We start from the raw sequence: 20,939 nt of genomic DNA, 5'->3' as shown, positions 1-20,939 counted from the left end.
AGGATAGCATCATTTTCAAGTAATTTTGTGATTACTTTTCCTAACAGGTTAGTTTCTGGAATAGAAACTTCCACCTGAGCCATTATTGTAATTGACAAGCTTAGTTATCTTTTTCAGTGCTGCTTTTACTAGAAGAATTACTTTATATTAGGAGTTGAAGTACTTTAAATTTTAAACAAATCCTTATGTTGAGACACAAGGAGTTGAAGCCCATCTTTTGAAATTTCATTACAGCTAAAAATTTATTTCTTGTTTTTTACCTGGTAGCATTAACTGCAGCCACATCTCTTGTTTCTGGCTGTTAGAATATAATTAGGTTAAACAGACCTCCAGCCTGGTCAAGGTGTTTGCATTTGAGAACAAAAGTGATACTTTGGCTTCTGCTGTTGAGGTTGTGTAGGAATGATCTTATCAGCCAAAATGTTATGAAAATCTGAATCTACGTTTGTTTGAATAAATTTATTCAAATTTTTCTCTGTAATGTGTTGTCTTGTAGACCACTTTCTTCCTGCTGAGGAAAAGCTTTTGGAATCAAATACGAGGACAAAGAACTTCAGCATTTCTACTTTAAAAATGGATATAATGGATAAGTCATCTGATAATTCCTTCAGTGATAGGCTGAAACAACAAGACCTGAGAGACTTGGGGGAAAATGCAGGAGAGGATCAACCTGCTGCATCAATAAAATGCTTGGAAGTATCTAATACGCTGGAGGAAGACACAAAAAATTCTTCAAATAATGAGATTCTTTCAAATATAAAACGTAATGTTCTGACTTCAGCATGCCTAATGGCAAGAAAATGTTCCAAATTTCTCCCCAAAAGCTGTGCTTTAGGGAAAGGTGAAGAAGATAAGGACATGGGTGCTAAGGTGAATGATACATCTTCTGTACCTCAGAGCCTGAAAGAGCTTGGGTCTTCTCCTAGGGACAAGGAACTCTTGGTTGATATTCACAGTGACTCTACATCTGTGACAAACAGCAGTTCCCATAATACATTGTGTCAAATCAACTTTGGTATAACTGGAGTCAGTAGTGACTGTTGCAATAAATTATCACCCAGTAAAAAGCATTCTGCAGACCAGAGGTCAGGAGTTGACTGTAGAGAAGTACCCAGACCCCTGGGAATAAAGTGCTCAGAAAATGACAGTACTGTATTAAAACAAGGGGAGAAAACAGATGCAGCTGCCTTTTCAGAGGATGTAGCCAACAATGAAGACCCAAAGCCAGCTGAAAACAGCAAAATCCCTCAAGCAGCTGCATTCAGTAATGTAGCTGTAGACATTTCTCAAGAATTATTAGATTGTGTAGATAATAATTCTTTAAATGAAGTCATTTCTGCAGAAGATAAGCAAGTAGCACCAATGTATTCCAGCAAAATGCCAAACAAGAACCTAAAGTGTAAAGGGGAATCATCAGTGACACTTAATGCATGCAGTTTGAATCTGGGCTTCAGTGGCTTTCAGACTGCTTCTAATAAGCAGATTAAATTCTCTGAAGCCAGTATAGCAAAAGGCAGAATGCTGTTCAAAGATATTGAAAATGAATGCTTTGAAGCTTCTTCCATGGAAAGAGTCAGAAACTTTTCACGTCAAGTTCAAAAGGAAAATTTGCTATTCTCAGATTCAAAAAGCAAGCTGGGCAGTAATTTATCTGATTCTTCAGATTCGCAGGCAAGTTTTCTTGAGCTCAGGCATACACAGTTTACTCCACATAAAGTTGGCTTGTGTAAAAGCTTTTCTAGAACTCCACAAGCCTTGCAAGAAGCAAGTCAAACCTTGACAGCAAGCCAAGAAGCTGAAATTGCTGAACTTTCCAGTATCTTGGAAGAAACAGGTAGTCAGTTTGAATTTACACAGTTTAGAAAGCAAAGTAACACAATACAAAGTCACAGCTTACAACAATTAGGAGCTGTAGAAACAAATGGAACAAAGAATGTAGAAAATATTTCTGAAACAAGCAAAGATGTGGGGGCTTGTAGCACTTTTAAATCGGAAAATCAAGTAAAAAATGACAAGTATTGTACTCAGGAGGAAGACACAAATGAAGACACTGAATTAGTGAAAAATGAAAAAGAAAATGCAGTGGTTTTCCACGAAAATGATAAAAAGGTTACTTTTACTAACTTAGACATAAATGAAAGTAGAAGATCTGATGAGAGCTTTCCCATAGCTAAGCAGGACAGCTTTTCTAATTTCATAGGCTTTACTTCAGCTGGAGGTAAAAAAATAAATATTTCAAAAGCAGCTTTGAGTAGGTCTGCAGAGCTCTTCAGAGACTTGGATGACGATAACTATTTGTTCAAATCTTCTGAAACTGGTACAGGATGTCGCAATTCAAAAGGATCTATGTCTTCTAACAGTCATTTTTCGAGATACCTGACAAAAGAAAGCAAAGAAAGAACTGCTCATGTTTCAGATTTCAAAAGCAATAATGCTGTTTCCCACACAGGTTCCATTTCCTACCATGCACAGAATAAAAATGATGAAAATACTAGTACAGCATTCAAGGAAAATATGGAAAACAAGGCAAAAATATCAGCAAATAATACTGAAAATGTTAGCTTCAGTAGTATTAACAATATCAACAGCCTGTTAGCCACTAAAAATCATAAGCAGAATTATAAAACTTCCAAACAAATTTTAACTCGAGGAGATGATGAAGGCAATTTGCAAGACCACTCATTAGATGTAACATGTCTAGAAGATGCTGTTACAATTGTAGAAGAACACAGTTTAAATACGTCATATGAAATGGAAAACCAGTCTCCTAAGCAGAAAGGAGAAGACAGAAAGGAAGATGAATGTTTGTCACCAAAACTCCTGGCTCCTGGTGGTGATATATCCATTCCTGATGCAGCTTTGGATCATTCTCTGCCCTTGTTCAGTGTACAGTGCGGAGAAGGAGATGTAAATGTTTTAGAGAACGCTGATAAATTAAAAACAAATTGTAAAAATATGGCAGAAGACACCACTCACGATAAGGACCTGCTAGTGAATGAAAGAAGAATAAAAATCAGTTCTTACCATCATTATCAAATACCTCTTGAACAAGAGGTAAACGTGGGGGAAAATGAAGTGGAAGGAAGTTATCTGACTGGTTTTCATACTGCTAGTGGCAAGAAAATAGCAATTGCTGATGGATTTTTGGCTAAAGCGGAACAGTTTTTTGCAGATGTTGATGTAGGAAAGGAACATAATGACAATTTTGAGAATCTCATCAAGAAAAGGGAATGTGGCAAGAACTGTGTTAAAGACTGCGATTTATGTATTGAAAACGTTGCTCAGTGTGACTCAGAAAAACTCAATTTTAATGAAAAGCTTGTTGCTGAAGAGCTTGGAGATCAGTTTAATCAGGCAATAGAGAGCAGTCCTATTAAACATGCTGCAACTCTTGATCCTGCTGAAGGAGATACATTTGTTGATCTAGGTGAAGCTTGTGAAGGGAGTTTGGTAACTTCACATGCGCATAAGAAAGCTGATGTCAGACCTGGAAAGCCAGAATTGGAATCCCTTAAAGGACAGGAAAGTGATGCTCATTTGTCTGAAGATGGAAAATTCCTGGCAGAGAAAAAGTTGGACTGCTCACCAAGAAAAAGGGATGATTCAGGAAATATAGAGGATTTTCCTGTGCACTCTGCAGCTTCTCTGCATTTAATAAACGTACCACATGACCTTGAAGACAACTGTGTGCCTAGAGATACAAAAAATACTTTATTTGTTGAGGAGGGCAACAATAAAGCTGATCAGTCACTCCTTTTAGATGCAAAAAGCTGCTTTTACATGAATGATGACAGTAAGGAATTCAACTTAGAACATTTAAATGAACCTGCTGCTGATAAAAATTGCTTCACAGACACCATAGCCAGTACTTGCCAAAATCAGTCACAAGTCAGTCTTTTTGATGAGGAAACTAGTTTTAACAGGTTAAAAGAAACAACACTTAGGGCTGCAAAGCAAAGGGGTGATCTGAAACAAACCATGTTTAGCACAGCAAAAGGGAAAGCTGTATCTGTTTCAGAAAGTGCATTAGCAAGTGTCAGACAAATGTTTCAAGACTGCAGTGAGGCTGTGCAATATGAAATTGAGCCTAACTCAAGAAAGAATCAAACAGAAATTGCTAGAAATTCATCTGTAGTCCTTCACACTGAGTGTCCTAATTCTGCTCAATTTTTAAATGCTGCAACAAGTGAAGAGATTAATTCAGCCACATCCCAATTTATTGAAGTAAATGCAAGTACTGATGAAGACAGTTACCAAGAAAGAAACACATCTGTAGATGCAAAGTCTGCTTCAAATTCGCAGAAGCAATCCTTTGAGCAGAATATTAAACTTTTAGGGCACTTTGTTCCAAATAAGCAGATAAAGCCATCAGATGCTTCTACAAGCAATTTTGGATTTTTTAGTACAGCAGGTGGAAAGCCTGTACAGCTTTCAGAAGAGTCACTCAGGAAAGCTAGACAGCTCTTTTCTGAAATGGAAGGTAATCATTCACCACATGTACAAGAAGCATTTTTAGTTGAAGAAGATGTTGAAAAGTCTAAAATGCACACTGAAGTACTTCCTAGGAAAATGCAGGTAGTGTCATCAAAAGGGGAAGAAAATACCAGCCCCGAATTGATTTCAGATTCTGCTTTTGGCTTCAGCACTGCTAGTGGAAAGCAGGTAAAAGTTTCTAAAGATGCCTATCAAAAAGCAAAGGCAATTTTAGAAGAATCTGATTACTTTTTGAGTAGTGGGCTTTGTACTACAGATCAGCTTAGTTCAATTAAAGACAGTGGTGAATGTGTAAAATCTTCAACAGATAAGGTGATCTCAGAATTCAAAACTGAAAAAAGCTGCAATCAAGACTCTGACTTTAAAAACATCTGCCCTCAGGAAACAAAGTATTTTCCAAGCACTCACCATGTCAAAATGCCTAAGCCCACACCATACAATCAGAAAAACAAACAGTTGGCATCATTTAAAAATAACTTTCAGCAAGAGCAAACTGAATCTTTTGGAAAAGGCCAGCTGAATCTGTGGTTAAAACCAGAGTCTGAAGCAATTTCATGCAGTGCTACTGCTAAAGCAGAAATTAATACTAATCTCCAAAGTCCAAAAAATTACTTGGAAGTAGAGGCTGAAGAAAGTGCAAGAGCTTTTATGGAAGACAGTTTTTCCAGTTCTGGAGTGCAAATTAATGCTGCACAGACCTTCAGTGGCAGACTGGATAAAAACTTCCAAAAGAAGACCTTTGGGAAGAGGCACTTTGAAGAAAACAACTCACTTGGTAGGTGTTTTATCTTATGTATGTTCAACTCCATATTTCTGCACAGTGGATTGGTTTAGGTTTTGGGGGGTCTTTTGCATGTCACATTGATTTTTAGCTCACAGAAACATTCAAGTTCTTTCTCTAGGTGTCAGTGACAAAAACTCTTCTTACTGCAGCGTGGTTCATCCACTCTTTCCAGGCTTAAATATGCACAGTAGAAGCTAAATTTGTGATTAGTAATTTTGAAGGTGTCCAGATTTACTGTTTTACCATAAGCTTACAGAAGAAATCTGCTCCTTTTCTCTCTGAGCAGACTTTTTTTCCTCTCTGTATATATCTAGTGTTTTTTCATTGAAAAATAAGTAGCAGTATTTTCATTTTCACCTTTTTGTGCATTGTAGATGAGGACAATGTTTTGCTTATCAAGATTACTAGTCTGATAGGAAAAATAGTTGTTGGTCTAAGAGCCGTTTCTTGCCTTCTGAAACTGATCTGTCTAGGGCTGAAGTGTTGGTACTTGATGCTTGCCCAGACACCCAGACCAGTTCAGGGAGCTGGGCTAGCTGAAAACTCCTTGTGGAAGGGCAGATGAAAACCTGAAAACTGACCTGAAAACTTGCTAATTCTGCTTGCTCTGACTTCAGTGTTTTATTTAGAAATTACAGTTATGTTGTCCCCATTGATAAGAAACTGAACTTGAAAGGAACATCACTTTTAAAACTCTGTGTTTTTATTCTAGGTGAACCTCCAATTAAGAGGCAGCTTCTGCTTGAATTTAACAGAACAAAGAATTCCCCCAGGTCTTTGAAAGCTTCAAAAAGCACCCCTGATGGTAATTTTAGTAATCTTGTGTTCTAAGCAGTAATCCAGTGTCAGTTGTTATCTTGAAAATTCTTCAATTTCCAATAACCTAACATATCTCCATAACCAAACATATAAGTTTGCTCAACTACTGCATTTATCAATGCAGTCATGGAAATTCAGGAAAGCTGCTGTGGTAATGTCTCTGCAGACTTGAAATTATGTGATTAACGATTTGCCTTATTGCATGGATTCTAAATATATTCCTTCTGCAAGAACTCTGGTTTAATTTCCAGTTCAGGAGGAATTTACCTGCTCTCTCACAAACTGAAATCTCACAAATTCTAGTCTCAATAGGAAGAATGTATTTTATTGATTAATCTACAGAATATATCTTATTGATTAACTTTGTGTAGATACTTACTATATAATTACTTCTCATATGAAACTTCCTTCTTGCAGCCTAAGGGCATAGCACAAGTGGGTTTACATTTCAGGCAGATATTATTTAGTTATGTTGATAATTCCAAGATAAGCATGTCCTTCAATAGTGGAAGGAGGAGTTTGTACAAATGTGCCCTTTTTTTGTTGTAATGTCAAATAAAAGAATAAAGGTTGCTGAAAGAGTTCCAAATGGAATGGTGAGCCTACCTAGAGTTAATGTGATAAATATTTCCCTTTCAGGAATCTAAAAATATCTTGCTGGCTCACAGACACAAACTCTTGAGTGCTCAGTGTGAGCACTAATCCCTTAGGTCTCTCTGGGAAAATGTTTAAAAAAACATTTTTGGGGGCAGAAAAAAGTAAAGCTATTTAAATCCACTCTGAAGACTTTTCTATTTAATTATTTCTGTTAATTTTCATTAATATAGATAAAGCATGTGCTGTAAATTTCTATCTATCTATGTAATATGCCATTTCAAACTCCTTTTTTTCTAATTATATTACAGGCATTTTCAAAGACAGAAGAAAATTTATGTACCATGTGCCTTTAAAACCCATAACTTGTCAGCCTTTTGGGTGAGAAATTTTAGAGTTCTTCTTTGTAACTGTCTAAAATATATAGTAATAATTTACTACCTAACTTTATAAAAGGCTAATCATTTTATGACAAAATAAATATTAAGTTACCATATAACACATGCTGCTGCAGTAGACCAGTGAGAAACAAACCATACCCTGTTACACTGTGTCTTTTTTCAATAGATAGAAGTTAAGTATTCTGTTTTTTAAATATCAAAGACTGAAATTTTGTCTTTTTATTGATACAGAATTGGAATTTGTATTACTAAATTAAGAATACAAAACTCCTGACAAAGATTTTTGTCAGGAAGATGAAACCTGTATGCTTAAATGTTTGCATTTCTGTAGGTCAACTAAAGAACGACACGAAGTCAAGAATCCTACCCTTACCCTGCCAGATCAAGACTTCAGAGGATTCCAATCTAAACCTGCCATTTTTCAGCACTGTGCTCTCAGGCACTCTTCAGACAGTGCTACAGGGGTTTCCACTCCCTGTAAGGCCTTGGCAAAAGACAGTGAAGAAACAAAAAGTTTGTACAAAACTGGCAAAACTGCTAAAACTTTTATTCCACCCTTCAAAACCAAGCTGACATTTTCTGCGTGCGAACAAGGCAGCAGCAGCAGCAGATGTGACTCACCCATCAGCAAAAGTATGACCAAAGAGATGGAACTAAATCAGATCAGAGCTGAACAAAATACTGCTGGCCCTCAAGATCAACAGCCTTGTATCCAGCATGCAGCAGACACTGACCTAGGAAATGGCAATTTAGGTATTTTCAGATTTTACTCACTTAACTATTATACTAACTGTCAGAGTTGATTTTTAAGGGGTTTTTACTTAATTTGCAGACTTTTTTTTTAATAAAAGAAGCTTCTTTTTAAGGCTTTTTTTATTTTGGTAGGAAAATTAGGAAATTGCTACTTTCCTAATATTTTATATTGCACTCCTATAAAAGAGCATATCCTGTTTATCTCTCAAGTTAACTGAGAAGGAAAATATTTCACACAGTGCTTAGAAACAAGACAACTTATATTTCATTTGATATTAGATTTTTCTTATATACCTCATAGATAAAATAATCTCGGAACCTTAGACTAGCCTTGCTATACTTCATTCACTTTTACAGAAGCTTGTTTTCCTTCTGTCCTCTAATTAACTTGTAGACTTAGCCATATAAGTGGTTGATTGTGTCATTTTCAAAGAGGCAGACTTTGAATGCTCAACTGTTCCACCTAAGAATGAGGGCTTATGCCTTCTAAGCTCTCTTGAATGCTCTGGTTCTTCTGGTTACTTCTATAATTTACAGTCAAATAATCTGGATTTTTTTCAGAAGGACTTGTGTATATTTGAACAGGTGTATGAACATTTGCAGAATCAGATCCTGCAGTAACAGGCCAAAATTTCAGGATTATGTATTCTGTAGTCATCAACTAATTTCTGTCCAGTTGGAGTTTTCTATGAAGATTGAGTTCAGTCTTCATATGAGAAAAGTATGTGGATGGAAGTTTAGTTCAGGGACTTATATAAAATTAATATGGGTGTGTAATTTATTTTATATAAATATTCAAATGTCTTCAGTAATCACTGCTTTCTAAATGCATTAAACTTTTAATATTTAGACTTGCAGTTTCTAAAAATCTGCAGAGTGGCATAGAAAAAACACTGCTCTGAATCTTCTACAGTGTGACTGTGTATCTTTACTTGATAATGCTTTTAAAAGGTTTTGATGTTTTGGGTTTTTTTAATTTGCAGCTATGGCCAGGATGGTGACAAATCTCCGCTGTGCCAGAGATCTGCAGGAAATGAGAATTAAAAAGAAATGTAGGCAAAATATTCATTCACAGCCAGGCACTCTTTATGTCATTAAAACATCTGCAAGCAGTAGAATCCCTCTGAAAACTGCAGTGGAAGAGAAATCTCCTAACTTTTATTCTACAGAAGAGGTATATTGATATCTTTTTATTTTCTGTCTCACATCTGTTTCTCAAGACTAGCAAATAAAAACTCAGTAGCTTTTGAATAGATACATTCTTCAGTTTTAGGTAAGTATTTACAGTAGCTGTTACACCAGTTGCTACAGTACTTAAGTATCATATAGCCAGTTTTTAAGACTATTCCAAATAATAAAGGTCATAAATCTCTAGTGTTATAATCAAACAGGGAAAAAATCCACCACTTAAAATGCATATGAAGAGTTGGTTTAAAAGAACAGTTAAAATACAAGCTTAGATAAATCTATATAAAAATGCTCTTGCTTTTGGTACTGTGGAAGTACAAAACCTATTGAATTTTTTTAAACACTTTCAAAGTACACTTTGATGCTGTTCTGCTAAAATAGTTGTTGGGAATCCTCCATTCTCCATGGTTTACATATGAAATGGCAAGGTCAAACAAAAGCTGTCTCAACCTTTAAGAAATATTTAATCTGAATTTATAAGATCGGATATTTAAACTCTTTGTTGAATTCTTACTGTATTGTCATTATTTTGTCTTTTCCATCTGATTTTTTTCAGCTGTACACATACGGTGTTTCTAAACAGTGTGTACAAGTTAACAGCACAAATGCAGAATCTTTCCAGTTTCTCATCAAAGACTTTTTCAGTAATGAGTATTTATTAGCTGGAAATGGAATGCAGCTTGCTGATGGAGGATGGCTAATACCTACAGATGAGGGAAAAGCTGGGAAAAAGGAGTTTTACAGGTACTGTTGCTTATGAACTTGGGATAGCTATGGTATTTATTAGATAGCGGTTCTCTTGTCTCCTAGAATAAATCCACCACAGTGGTATTTTAAAGCCTCTGATTACTGGTTTTTTACTATGCATTTGTAGTACACCTCTGTTGTTATAAATAGAGATAGGATTGTTAATTTGCTATGTAGATTAATGTTGCTAGTGATTGATTCTCACTGACCATTAAAGAAAGCAAAGTCAATTTGGACTATTTCTATAAATTCTTCAAAGGTGTAAATAGTCTAAGTAATAGGGAAGTTAAAATTTGCAGTGGATTTCAGGTTAATTTATTAACAATTTATCTGCAGAGCCCTCTGTGACACTCCTGGCGTGGATCCCAACCTAATCACAGAGGCCTGGGTTTACAATCACTACAGATGGATTGTATGGAAATTGGCAGCCATGGAAGTGTCTTTCCCACATGAATTTGCTAACAGATGTTTGACACCAGAAATGGTCCTGTTGCAGTTGAAATATAGGTATGTGTATAGCAATATATTGGGAGCTGTAATTTGTGTTACTGTGTGCTTTCTGGTTCATCAGGATTACAAAATAAGCACATCTACCTTGCGTTCACTACTTAGCAGAGTGCTTGTCTTGTTAAACTTACACACAGCAGCATTAAAAACATAGTGTGTGTTACCTGCAAAAATGTAGAAAACATTGGCTTTGCTACAGTGGTGCTTAATCATGTAGATGAGTAACCAACAGTTTTCTACAATTGTGTTAAAAGAAAAACAATGAGATGGATTTTGTTTGCTGTAACTAAGCACAAATTCTTTTTTGTAGGTATGATTTGGAAGTTGATAAAAGTAAACGATCAGCGATCAAAAAAATAATGGAAAGAGATGATGCAGCAGGTAAAACACTTGTACTGTGCATTTCCAAAATCATATCACTGAACACAGTTGTATCTCCTAGCAGTAGCAATAAGAACATGGAAAGTAAAAAAGCAGCAGCTTTAATTGAAGTTACTGATGGCTGGTATGGGATCAGAGCTCTTCTGGATCCACCTCTCAAAGCTTTCTTAGATAGAAGAAGGCTGACTGTTGGTCAGAAGATCATAGTGCATGGAGCAGAACTTGTTGGTCCTCAAAATGGATGTACACCATTGGAAGCCCCAGATTCCCTTATGTTAAAGGTAAATAAAATATTAGTTCAGCTTGATTGGATGTGACTGAGAGATGTGATAAATGCTGCTTATTTGAGCCACATTTTGTAAGCAGAAAAAGTTATTTGCTTTACAAACAGATGGAGCTTTGCTGAAGTTTAATAACCAGATTTGTAAGACATGATTTCAAGGGTGTTATTCAATACAGTTGGAAGAGAAGTTTGTAGTGTAAAATTCTGCCAGGTTTTGCTATGTTTTGGCAGTTCCAGCTCCTTACTTTGGTTAAACACCAAGTTGCAAAAAAGTATTTATCCATCTCAGACAATGTGGAAGTTGGAGGAAGAATGGGGGGAGGGGAGAAATCAATGAGAGGGTGAACTGGTGGGGGAAGGCCTTGGTTTATTTGAGGTTAGTTAAAGAGCCTTAACTTTAAAGAGGGTGAAGTTTCAGCATAATACTGAAATTGCTACTCTGGTACAAAGCAATGGTTTGTCTCATAGATTCTCATTTCCCAGAGAATTTTAACTTTTCAGATTTTTAGATTCTGTTGAAAATACATTCTTCAATGTGAAAGGAATTAAAATGTGATCTGCTGAGGTGCACAAGTGATATACTCTTAGTGAGGTCAGTGTGAAAATAGATATGATTAGATGTTCCTGTAGATAAAATGTATTGGATATAACTTTGACTTAGCAGTGCCAGTTTCTCATTCACCATTTCCCTTGCTCAGATCTCAGCAAACAGCACTCGCCGTGTGCGATGGCACACCAAGCTGGGATTCCATCGGGATCCCAGACCTTTCCCTGTGCCTTTGGCATCACTTTACAGTGAGGGCGGTGCAGTGGGCTGTATTGATGTGGTTATTCAAAGAACCTACCCTATTCAGGTATGGTGTAAGTATTTTATTCATCTAACAGCATTCTATGAGATCTCAATTATATTAATGAATTGCTATATCATTCTTCAAATCAGACACAATATAGAAAACAATTTTTTTATAAGATATCATTATGTGTAAAATAATGAGGAGTGGTTCTTGCACTGTGCATGTATTTAGTATTTCAGGACTCGAGTATCCTGGTATAAGAAGAATTTGATTTTGTGTTCAGTATCTTTTGGTTGGCTTTTCTTTGAGCTTCAAAAAGCCAGAAATAATTGAATTTCAGTTCTGTACTCTAAAAAGTAGTGCGCTTGTTTTATTATAAACATATTAACAAAAAGTTACATATTTCTAAGCATTTGTAGGATTACTTTTTCTTACATGTAGCTGACTGTATTGTGTAAGTTCTATATTAGTGAAAATACAGTGTGTAATTATGGTGTAAAATAGATTTAAAATCTTTTAAATACCACTTGATATCTAGACATTTTAAATACTGCAGTCAGACTTCACTGCAACTGCTTGGTTTTATAACAATACCAGACACAAAAAGAAACAATATTTCTGTTAGTAATCAATCTTTTTAATGTAAGCAGTTTAACCAGGACACAACTTTCATATTTTATTAGCTTTCTTCAGAGCAGGTTATACTTGGCATGTATATCTAAGATTGTTTTTTCATTGCCTTCTTTCTAAGGTATTATTTTATAGTTGGTGGATGTAGAATGAATTCTGCAAAGGTACTAGCAACATTTGGTTTGGATCATTACTTTGCTATTTAGGTCATTACTTTAATGGAGGAAATTGCAGCACTAATTATGTGAGCTGCCTGGTAGAACAAACCTTTATTTAGGTCTCAGAAAGGGGACTGTAATCTGTAACTGCATCACAGTAAATGGTTTCCAGGCTGGGGAGGAAAGTGCTTTTTCATATCTGGCTATGTCAAGAGATTGATGCACTTTTTTCTGCTTTAAACACTGAGACTCTTGCTCAAACATACCAAAATTATAGGCAGATTTGGGCTGTCTGTCTCCTTTTACCTCAAGAGTCAAGGAGCATAGGAATCACAGTAGCCTTAATTAAAGGTGTCAAACTGAGTAATGCAGGAGATACATGGTGTGCAATTAATGAGGTAGGCAGAACCTATTTCAACAATTCACTGCCTCATAAGTGTTGGTCCTGCAACCTTTCCTTACCTTGCTTTCACTATACACTCCTGCTGCTTCTCTGTTCTAAACCTGGAGCTCACCTGGTCCTGTTACTTAGATAGCTTAATTCATTAAACTAGGAAAAAGTAACTAATAATAATATTAAGAACACACAATGAACTGCTGTCTATTGAATTACCAAACTGACACAGTCTGCTGAGGTCAGATATGTGCTAGAGCCAATGCAAGGGAGAAGACAGAACTGTGCAGAAAATGGGATTGGAAGGAAAGGGACCACCTTCAGCAGCTGTGGATCTCCTTGTTTAGCTCACTGGCCTCTTCAAATCAGGCAAGCCAGTTCTGGCAGGATTGTGGACAAGGCTATGGAATCATCTCAGGCAGAAAAGGTTTAGGAGCATCTGCAGAACTACGTCATAGTTCTTTTACAGCACCTAACCCAGAGTGTTAAAACAGACAGTACAGCTGATGTGGAAAGACAAGTTGAGTAGAATGCAGTCTGGTGTATTTTTTAGCATTGAGTTTGATGGTTTGTATTTTAATGTATATACCAGTGGGATCCATTCATCATCTAAATTACAACATTGATACTGACTACTTGAAGCTATGTTGTCTTCAGCTGTTAAATTATCTGGTTTTGGATACTGCTCTATTCTGCTTGTTTTTGACAAGTTACCAACCAGTGCTGTGGGGTTTTGCCTTTTATCTGTTATACCGGAAGAACTTAAGGTCTGTTGCCTGTTCATGTTTAAAGCATTTTTTGGTTAACAGTGAGTGTGAAAGAGAAGCTAGATAATGTTAAAAATAATTTTAAAAAGTCTGGGTTTAGTTTTAATCTTTTTATTTCAGTGGATGGAAAAGACGTCAGCTGGTTCTTACATTTTTCGTAACAGCCGAGCTGAAGAAAGGGAAGCTGCCAAGCACGCAGAGGATCAGCAAAAGAAACTGGAAGCTCTGTTTGCAAAAATCCAAGCAGAATATGAAAAGCATGAAGGTAAAGCTTTAATTCTTTCAGAACATCTATAAAGAACAGGAAAACGTTTTGATGTTTTCAGAAACGTCAAAAGAAATTTTCAAAAATCTTCTCTGGTGATAGAGAAGCAGAGATGGGATTTTGGGTTGTTTTCTTTCTTGTTGTTGGTTTTGTTTTGTGTTGTTTCAGGTTTTTGCTTCCTGTGTGTCACGACCTTTTGATACAAAACGGTTATGTGCTTATTTTCATGGCTTTGCAGCTATCTAGGAAACACCTTTTGAACATATTCATAGGCAGGCCACTAAAAAATTATCCTTGAGGTGATTCTCAGGGAAATGTTACAAAATTGTAGAATTCATAATTTCATTCCCTTCAGGGACATGACACTGTAAGATTTCACCCAGAGATGGGCACTGCTAGGATGTATCTCAGTAGACATAGACACTGAGACCTAGCATCTTTCCTCATGAATAATTACATAACTGTGTGGATACTGAGGTCAGTGGAGCTGCTCAGTGGGACAGGGACTCTGGTGACACAGGCCATGGAGAATGTTGAGTTATTTAATGTCCTTGGTTGGCAATCCCAGGCCATGGAGACCAGGGGAAATTCTGAAGCAAGGAAGACATACCTTTGGTGGAAGAAGATCAAGTTAGAGAACACTCAGGCAAACTGGACATATGTAACTCCATAGCTGATGATGGGATTAACTCAGAAGTGCTGAAGGAGCTGACTGGTGTCTGTGGGGCTGCTTTTGATCCTCTTTGAATGATCATTAGTTCATTGGTAGAGGTGTCTGGAGACTGAAAGAAAGCAAATGTGTCTGCTGTATTCAGAAAAGATAGGAAGGAGCACCCAGAAAACTACAGGCCAGTCAGCCTTACCTTTATCCCTGAGAAGGTGATGGGACAAATAATCCTGGAAGCTGTTAACAGGCACAAAAGGGACAAAAATGTGATTTAGAGTATTCAGCAAAGATTCACTCAGGGGAAGCCATGTTTGACCAATCTGACAACGTTCTGTGATGAAATCACTGGCTTGGGCAGTTGAGGTGAGAGCAGTGCATTGCCTACCTGGACTTCAGAAAGGCTTTTGTCACTGTGTCCCTTAGGATCCATGGAGAGAAGCTGATGGGCTGGATGAGCAGGCAGGCGGATTGAAAACTGTGTGAACAGTAGGGCCCAGAGGGCGGTGATCAGTGGCACAAAGTGTCTTTGGAGGCCAGTAATTCCTGGTGTGTGCCAGGGGGGGTCTAGTCCTGTTTTAACAACTTCATTTATGATCTGGAGAATGGGGGATGTACTTACAGCAGGTTAGATGCTGAAAATCAGGACAAGTGATGGATACACTAGAGGTTTATGCTACCATCCAGAGGGATTTTGGCAGCTGGAGAAATGAGCTGACAAGAACCTCATGAAGTTCAACAAAGCAAGTTGCAAATCTTGCACCTAGGGAGGACCAGTGCCATGCACCAATACATGCTGGGGGCCACTCATCTGGAAAGCAGCTTGGCAGAAAGAGCCCTGGGGGTCCTGGTGGACAAGTTGAGGATTGTTGAGAAGGTCTTGGTGATCCTTCCCTTCTGTTTAGCACTGGTAAGGCCACATGTGGAATGCCATGTCCAGTTCTGGACTCCTCACCACAAAAGGGACATGGACACACTGGAGATATTACAACCAAGGGCTGTGAATGTGTTTAAGGAATTGGAGCATCTGACCTAGGAAAAACTGAGAGAGCTGGGACCATTGAGCTTGGAGAAGGCTCAGAGGGACAACTGATCAGTGTACTTAAATACCTGAAAGGACACTGCAGAGAAGATGGAGCTGGGCTTGTGTCAGTGGTGTCCAGTGACAAGTCCAGAGCCAAATGGGCACAAACTGGAACACAGAAAGTTCCCTCTGGACATCAGGAAACTTTTTCACTATGATGGTTGACTGACAGTGTTGCCTGGAGAAGCTGTGAAATCTCCATCCTTGGAGATAATAAAAGGCTCACTGGACAGCCTTGGTCAGCCTTCTGTAGGGTGCTCCTGCTCGAGCAGTGGGGGTGGACCAGATGACCTCCAGAGGTCCCTTCCATTTCAATATATTCTAATTCTGTAATGGCTGACACTGTCCACCTCTGCCAGTGATTTCCAACAGTAGTTTTAGCATGGAATTCTTAGTTGAAATCAGAGATGGCCTTGTAATTCTTAATGTCACTGCTATGACACCTCATGTGTTGTTTTATGCTTGGTGAATTTGTGTACACAGCAGTCTGTTGTGCTGAAGGAATTCATCAAAATTCTGGCAGCAGTGACTTACATAAGGAGAGGGTTATATAAGTTAACTTGGCATTTAGCTGATGTCCTGAGGAGGCTTTGTGTGCAGGCCTGTGCTGTCCCACATCTTGGCGTCTTTAAGACTTTTCTGCTGCATGAGAGGAAGACCAAGTGACGGACATAAAGGAAATGTAGTCAAGGATCTATGAAGGTTCTTGGCAGCCCATCAAATCTCCCACCCTCTGCTAAGTGATACTAGCCAGTGATACTAGTTACTAGCCTCCTAGCCACTGATACTGGCTACCCCAACGTTTGTATAATATTCTATGTTGTATTTAAATGAGTAAGATTTTTTCTGTATTTTCTGGATATGCGTGCGCACACACACACATATACATATCAATTCCTATACATGTGTTTTGTATTTTTATTCTGGCAAGGCCTAAATACTGCTGTGCTTCTTACATAATTATTTCTTCCTTCATTTTAAAATGTATTGGTTGTGCTCTACATAAAGGCTTTTTCTCAGCAGAGAGAACCAGTAGAACACCAAGATCACGGATCGTCACAAGACAGCAAATCCATAATTTGCAAGATGGTGCAGAACTTTATGAAGCAATTCAGAGTGCATCTGATCCTGGTTATATGGAGGTAACTGTAGATACTACTGGGTTAATTTTGAAAAGCTTTTGGAGTAAATTAAAATTTAATAACTTCTCCTGAAATTGACCATTAAATTACTCTTTTGTTTTGCTGCCTTTTGATATTTTCTACAGCATGCTTATTGCTAAATAAATTAATATTAAAAATTTTGGAAAAAAAAAGTAATGAAGGCTTGTTGTAATTGATTAATATTATCTTGGATGGCAATTTTCTCTTGGCATAAAAATCCAGGATATAGCACAATTAAAAGTTAATGCTACTTGTAATTTTATTACTTTGCTTTGTTTTGCATATACAAAAACTTAATGCATCTCATCAATCTAGAGTTTCATACACATACTCTTGCATGCTGTTCATTGAATTGTTTGGATAATTAGATTGTCTTCGTTGTCTTCATTGCCTGTTCCCAGTTAAATAACAACTTTTAAGTGTTTATGCCTTTACTAATATAGACAGAGGTGATTAGTCCCTACAAGTTATTAAAAAATTAAATACATACCTTGCCTTTTGCAAGTGAGGATCCTTGTCTGTCATATTTGATGAAACGGTAGCTATGTCTCTGGATCTGCATGTACAGAAATCTGAGTCTTGAAGGCTTGGTCAGTAAAGTGATGTGTTTGATGCATTTTAGTGTAAATCATTGTGTCAACTCAGAGACAGCAGCCTGAGGAGAAGTGCAACTCTTCCTTTATTCTTCCAGAAATTTTTCCTAGTATGTCTTCATATGAAACAGGCAAGCCTGCCTGTTATATTAAATATTCACCTTACTTATACACTTTCAAGCAGGCTTCTCACTAGTTGTCAGGTAGAAATAGTGTATAGTGTAATCTCTGCACAGACCAGAGAGCACCAGCTGAGTACCAGAAGTACCACTGCTGCCTCCTGTTGTTTTAATATATCTCATTTCAAGTCCTAGTAGTGCATTAGCTGGAAATAAATTGCTTCTAACAGATAAACACTCAAGAAAGAGGCTATCTAAAAATCTTGTGGTTTTTTGATTAATAAAAAAGATACTGAGTTCATCTTCTCTTGGTTGCAGGGATATCTCAGTGATGACCAATTAAAAGCCTTGAAGGCTTACAGGCAGCTGATGAATGACAAAAAACAAACTCAGATGCAGGAACAATTCAAGAAGGCTTTAGAGTCAGCAGAACAGGAAGCAAATGGTTGTTACAAAAGGGACGTGTCTGCAGTATGGAGATTATATGTGGTAGACTACAGAAAGCAAGAAAAACATAAAGGTCAGTGCTTGAAAAACTATAAATAACTTTTAACTAAATGTGGTAACTGGCCAGCATAGGTAGATTTGAAGAGTTTCCCAACAGTATTTTAGTTTACATGTTAATATTTCCAGTTTGATTCTTGGTTTAAGGCTTTTGGATAGGAGGGACTGTTGTAGATTTATTTTGTTTAAAAGCCTTCAAATTATGACTGAGCTTACTGTGCTGTTGTCAGGAGCAGTGCTGAGTGTCTGGCGCCCGCTGCCCGATGTGTGTTCCTTGCTGAAGGAAGGTGCTCGCTACAGGATCTTCCAGCTGTCAGCATCCCAGCCCAGGGGGAGGGCAGACTCCACCAATGTCCAGTTAACAGCCACCAAGAAAACTCAGTACCTACAGCTAGCAGTAAGTGCTTTCAGTGCATACAGGTGCATCATTAAAATGTGTCACACTCTGTAAGTGTGGTAAATACTGAAGTTTTGTGTTTCATCAGGTATCACAGGAGATGCTGGTACAGATTTTCTTTCCAAGAAAGGCTCTAGAATTCACCAGTTTGTTGGATCCTTCTTTTCAGCCACCATGTGCTGAAGTGGATTTAGTCGGTGTTGTAATTTCTGTTAGCAGAACAGGTACGTTATGGACCACATTCATGTCTTCCCATTGAATAACCACTGAAGTTTATTTCAAAAGTCAGAGTTATCTTGGTGTTGTACCTGCATCTCAGGCCTGTGAAAACCTCCTAAATACAGGCCATCACAGTGACATGCTGGCAGATAAATCTATATTTCTGAAGAAAAACGGTCTCTGTTTATTAGCTCAGGAAGTTAGTAAGGCAGGATCTAAGCTCAAAAGCAGCTTACATTTAAATATTTATATATTTTCCATAAATCATGGGCATAAGTTCTCACATTTGTGTCGAGCATCTGCTGAAATACCATCATGCATGTACATGAACTCCCTCTTTGGTGTACAGTGTCATGGAAAGAGTGGAATTCAGGCAATGGAGCTCATGGAGAGGGAGAGGTGGATAACCTTCTGGGTAAAAAGGAAAAGTTCCATAGGAGTATTGTTTTTAAAGGCACAGACTTTGAATTGTTTCCTGTAATCAGTAGGGAGCTGGTGTAGAATATGAAAGAAGTATGAAATACCTGTCACCATGCAGATGGGCTGCCATGTAGCTCTTTCAAGATGTATGTGAATTTTTTTAGTAGATCCAGATCACTTAAAGAGATGTAAAGGTTTAATTCAGACTTTTTTCCTGCTTTTTAGGTTTCACTACTGTGGTATATTTGTCTGATGAAAGCTATAATTTAGTGGCAGTAAAGATCTGGACAGATCTCAGACACTTGGCTATTGAAGATGTAGTTGTCCGCTGCTCACTCATTTCTGCAAGCAACCTTCAGTGGCAGTCTGAATTCAAATCAGAAATTCCCGTGCTGTTGGCTGGAGATCTTTCTTTATTCTCAGCCAGTCCAAAGGAATGCTATCTTCAAGAGAAGGTTAATGAACTGAGAAGTGTGATAGAGGTAAACCTCCGGAAGTGTTGATGGTTACTTTTAGTTACTGCTGTGTTACATCCTTCACCAAAAAGTCTGTTAGTATTGATAAACCTTTAAAACAAGTAATGCACATAATGCTTAATGTAAGGGGAATTTTCTGGGAGATAAGAGTAAGATGTTAATGCAGTTTTCCTGGGGGATTGAATGTCTTGAATTTTTTTTTATTTTCCAACTCATCCAGCATTGTCTTTAGGATGTGCCACAGAATTTCTGAGTGGCAAAAGATCTTGTATCTGTCAATAGGGAATCTGCCATGGACAGAAAGTGCAGGAATCTTCTATGTTGTTGGTTTGATATAAAATAAAATTCAAGTGGGATAATGATGAAAAAAGAAAGTCTTAAATGTAGTGTATATAGCCCTTACATAGTTTGAAAGCCAAATATTCTGCATTGCAAACTCTGTTCTCCCTTACAGAATGTGCCCTCCTTTTGCTCTGATGCAGAAAGTAAACTGATGAATTTGCTAGGAAGAAATCTCTTGCTGACACCCAGTTTACCTAAAAGATGTGGTTTGGAAAGCCCCTCTCCTTCCTGCAGCCGTGCAGAGGATAGAAGTTTGGTAAGATTCTGGTAATTAATGCTGTGTTTATACTGGCATTACATGCAGTAAGGATTTAAGCAAGTGGTGAATGGTCTCACTTCTGTGTCCATTTCAATCTTGTCAGGGCAATGCAAGCTGATTAGAAGCTTTCTCTGTGTGTTTGTGGGTTTAGGATTATTCCCCAGAGGAGCCATGAGATAGATTAATCCTTCCTCCAAACACTATATGAAAACTTCCCCTTGTGGCCTGTGTTTCCACAATGTACTTTAAGTATTTTGAATTTGATGTGACTAAAATGAATCATCTTTCTTTATAGATGATTTAGTGCTTCTTTGGTCCCACTGTGAAGATTATCAATGTGAATGTCACAGAAGGGGAAAATCTCAATCTGTACATTTTTATTTCAAGGCATTCTGCAGTTCCCACCTTTATTGAGAGAATTTACTTCTTGGTCTTTTTATAGACAGCATTTACTATTTCTAGGATTTAATAGGGATGTCACCTGGAAAATGTGTTTTAGCAGTCTTGACAAAAATTGATTTAAATAGTACTTAAGTTTCCCATGAAAGCTGCTGGTGGTGAGTTGCTTCTCACATGGAATACTGAGCACAGTCAGAACAAAAATTTTTCCTGCCATGAGTTGTAAGAGAAGTGGAAACACCCCGGTGTGGTATCAGTTGCTGGGGACTAAGTTTAAACTTATAAGGCATCCTTTTCTATTTCAAAGGGAGGGCTAATGTTTAATTCTAAAGGTTTCGTTT

At 37.5% G+C, this 20,939-nt stretch overlaps 1 protein-coding gene across 4 annotated transcripts in view; it reads left to right on the top strand.

Moving 5' to 3' along the window:
• Positions 1-20,939, top strand: part of BRCA2 (BRCA2 DNA repair associated) — a 34,149-nt gene that overhangs the window by 11,867 nt on the left and 1,343 nt on the right. For 3 of the 4 annotated variants that reach the window (XM_030954466.1, XM_030954448.1, XM_030954476.1), the window contains 16 exons: positions 497-5,269; positions 5,991-6,083; positions 7,003-7,072; positions 7,424-7,845; positions 8,829-9,019; positions 9,590-9,777; positions 10,117-10,287; positions 10,598-10,949; positions 11,650-11,805; positions 13,815-13,959; positions 16,728-16,849; positions 17,901-18,102; positions 18,317-18,483; positions 18,572-18,707; positions 19,348-19,604; positions 20,053-20,196. In XM_030954466.1, coding sequence (XP_030810326.1) covers positions 497-5,269; positions 5,991-6,083; positions 7,003-7,072; positions 7,424-7,845; positions 8,829-9,019; positions 9,590-9,777; positions 10,117-10,287; positions 10,598-10,949; positions 11,650-11,805; positions 13,815-13,959; positions 16,728-16,849; positions 17,901-18,102; positions 18,317-18,483; positions 18,572-18,707; positions 19,348-19,604; positions 20,053-20,196 — 7,589 coding nt within the window. The remainder of the gene's footprint in view (positions 1-496; positions 5,270-5,990; positions 6,084-7,002; positions 7,073-7,423; positions 7,846-8,828; positions 9,020-9,589; positions 9,778-10,116; positions 10,288-10,597; positions 10,950-11,649; positions 11,806-13,814; positions 13,960-16,727; positions 16,850-17,900; positions 18,103-18,316; positions 18,484-18,571; positions 18,708-19,347; positions 19,605-20,052; positions 20,197-20,939) is intronic. The other variant, XM_030954457.1, reaches the window with a different exon arrangement.

The sequence above is a fragment of the Camarhynchus parvulus genome, chromosome 1, assembly GCF_901933205.1.
Source record: "Camarhynchus parvulus chromosome 1, STF_HiC, whole genome shotgun sequence".
Taxonomy (NCBI): domain Eukaryota; kingdom Metazoa; phylum Chordata; class Aves; order Passeriformes; family Thraupidae; genus Camarhynchus; species Camarhynchus parvulus.
The sequence above is the reverse complement of the archived record's forward strand: the minus strand, read 5'-3'. Positions and strand labels throughout refer to the sequence as shown.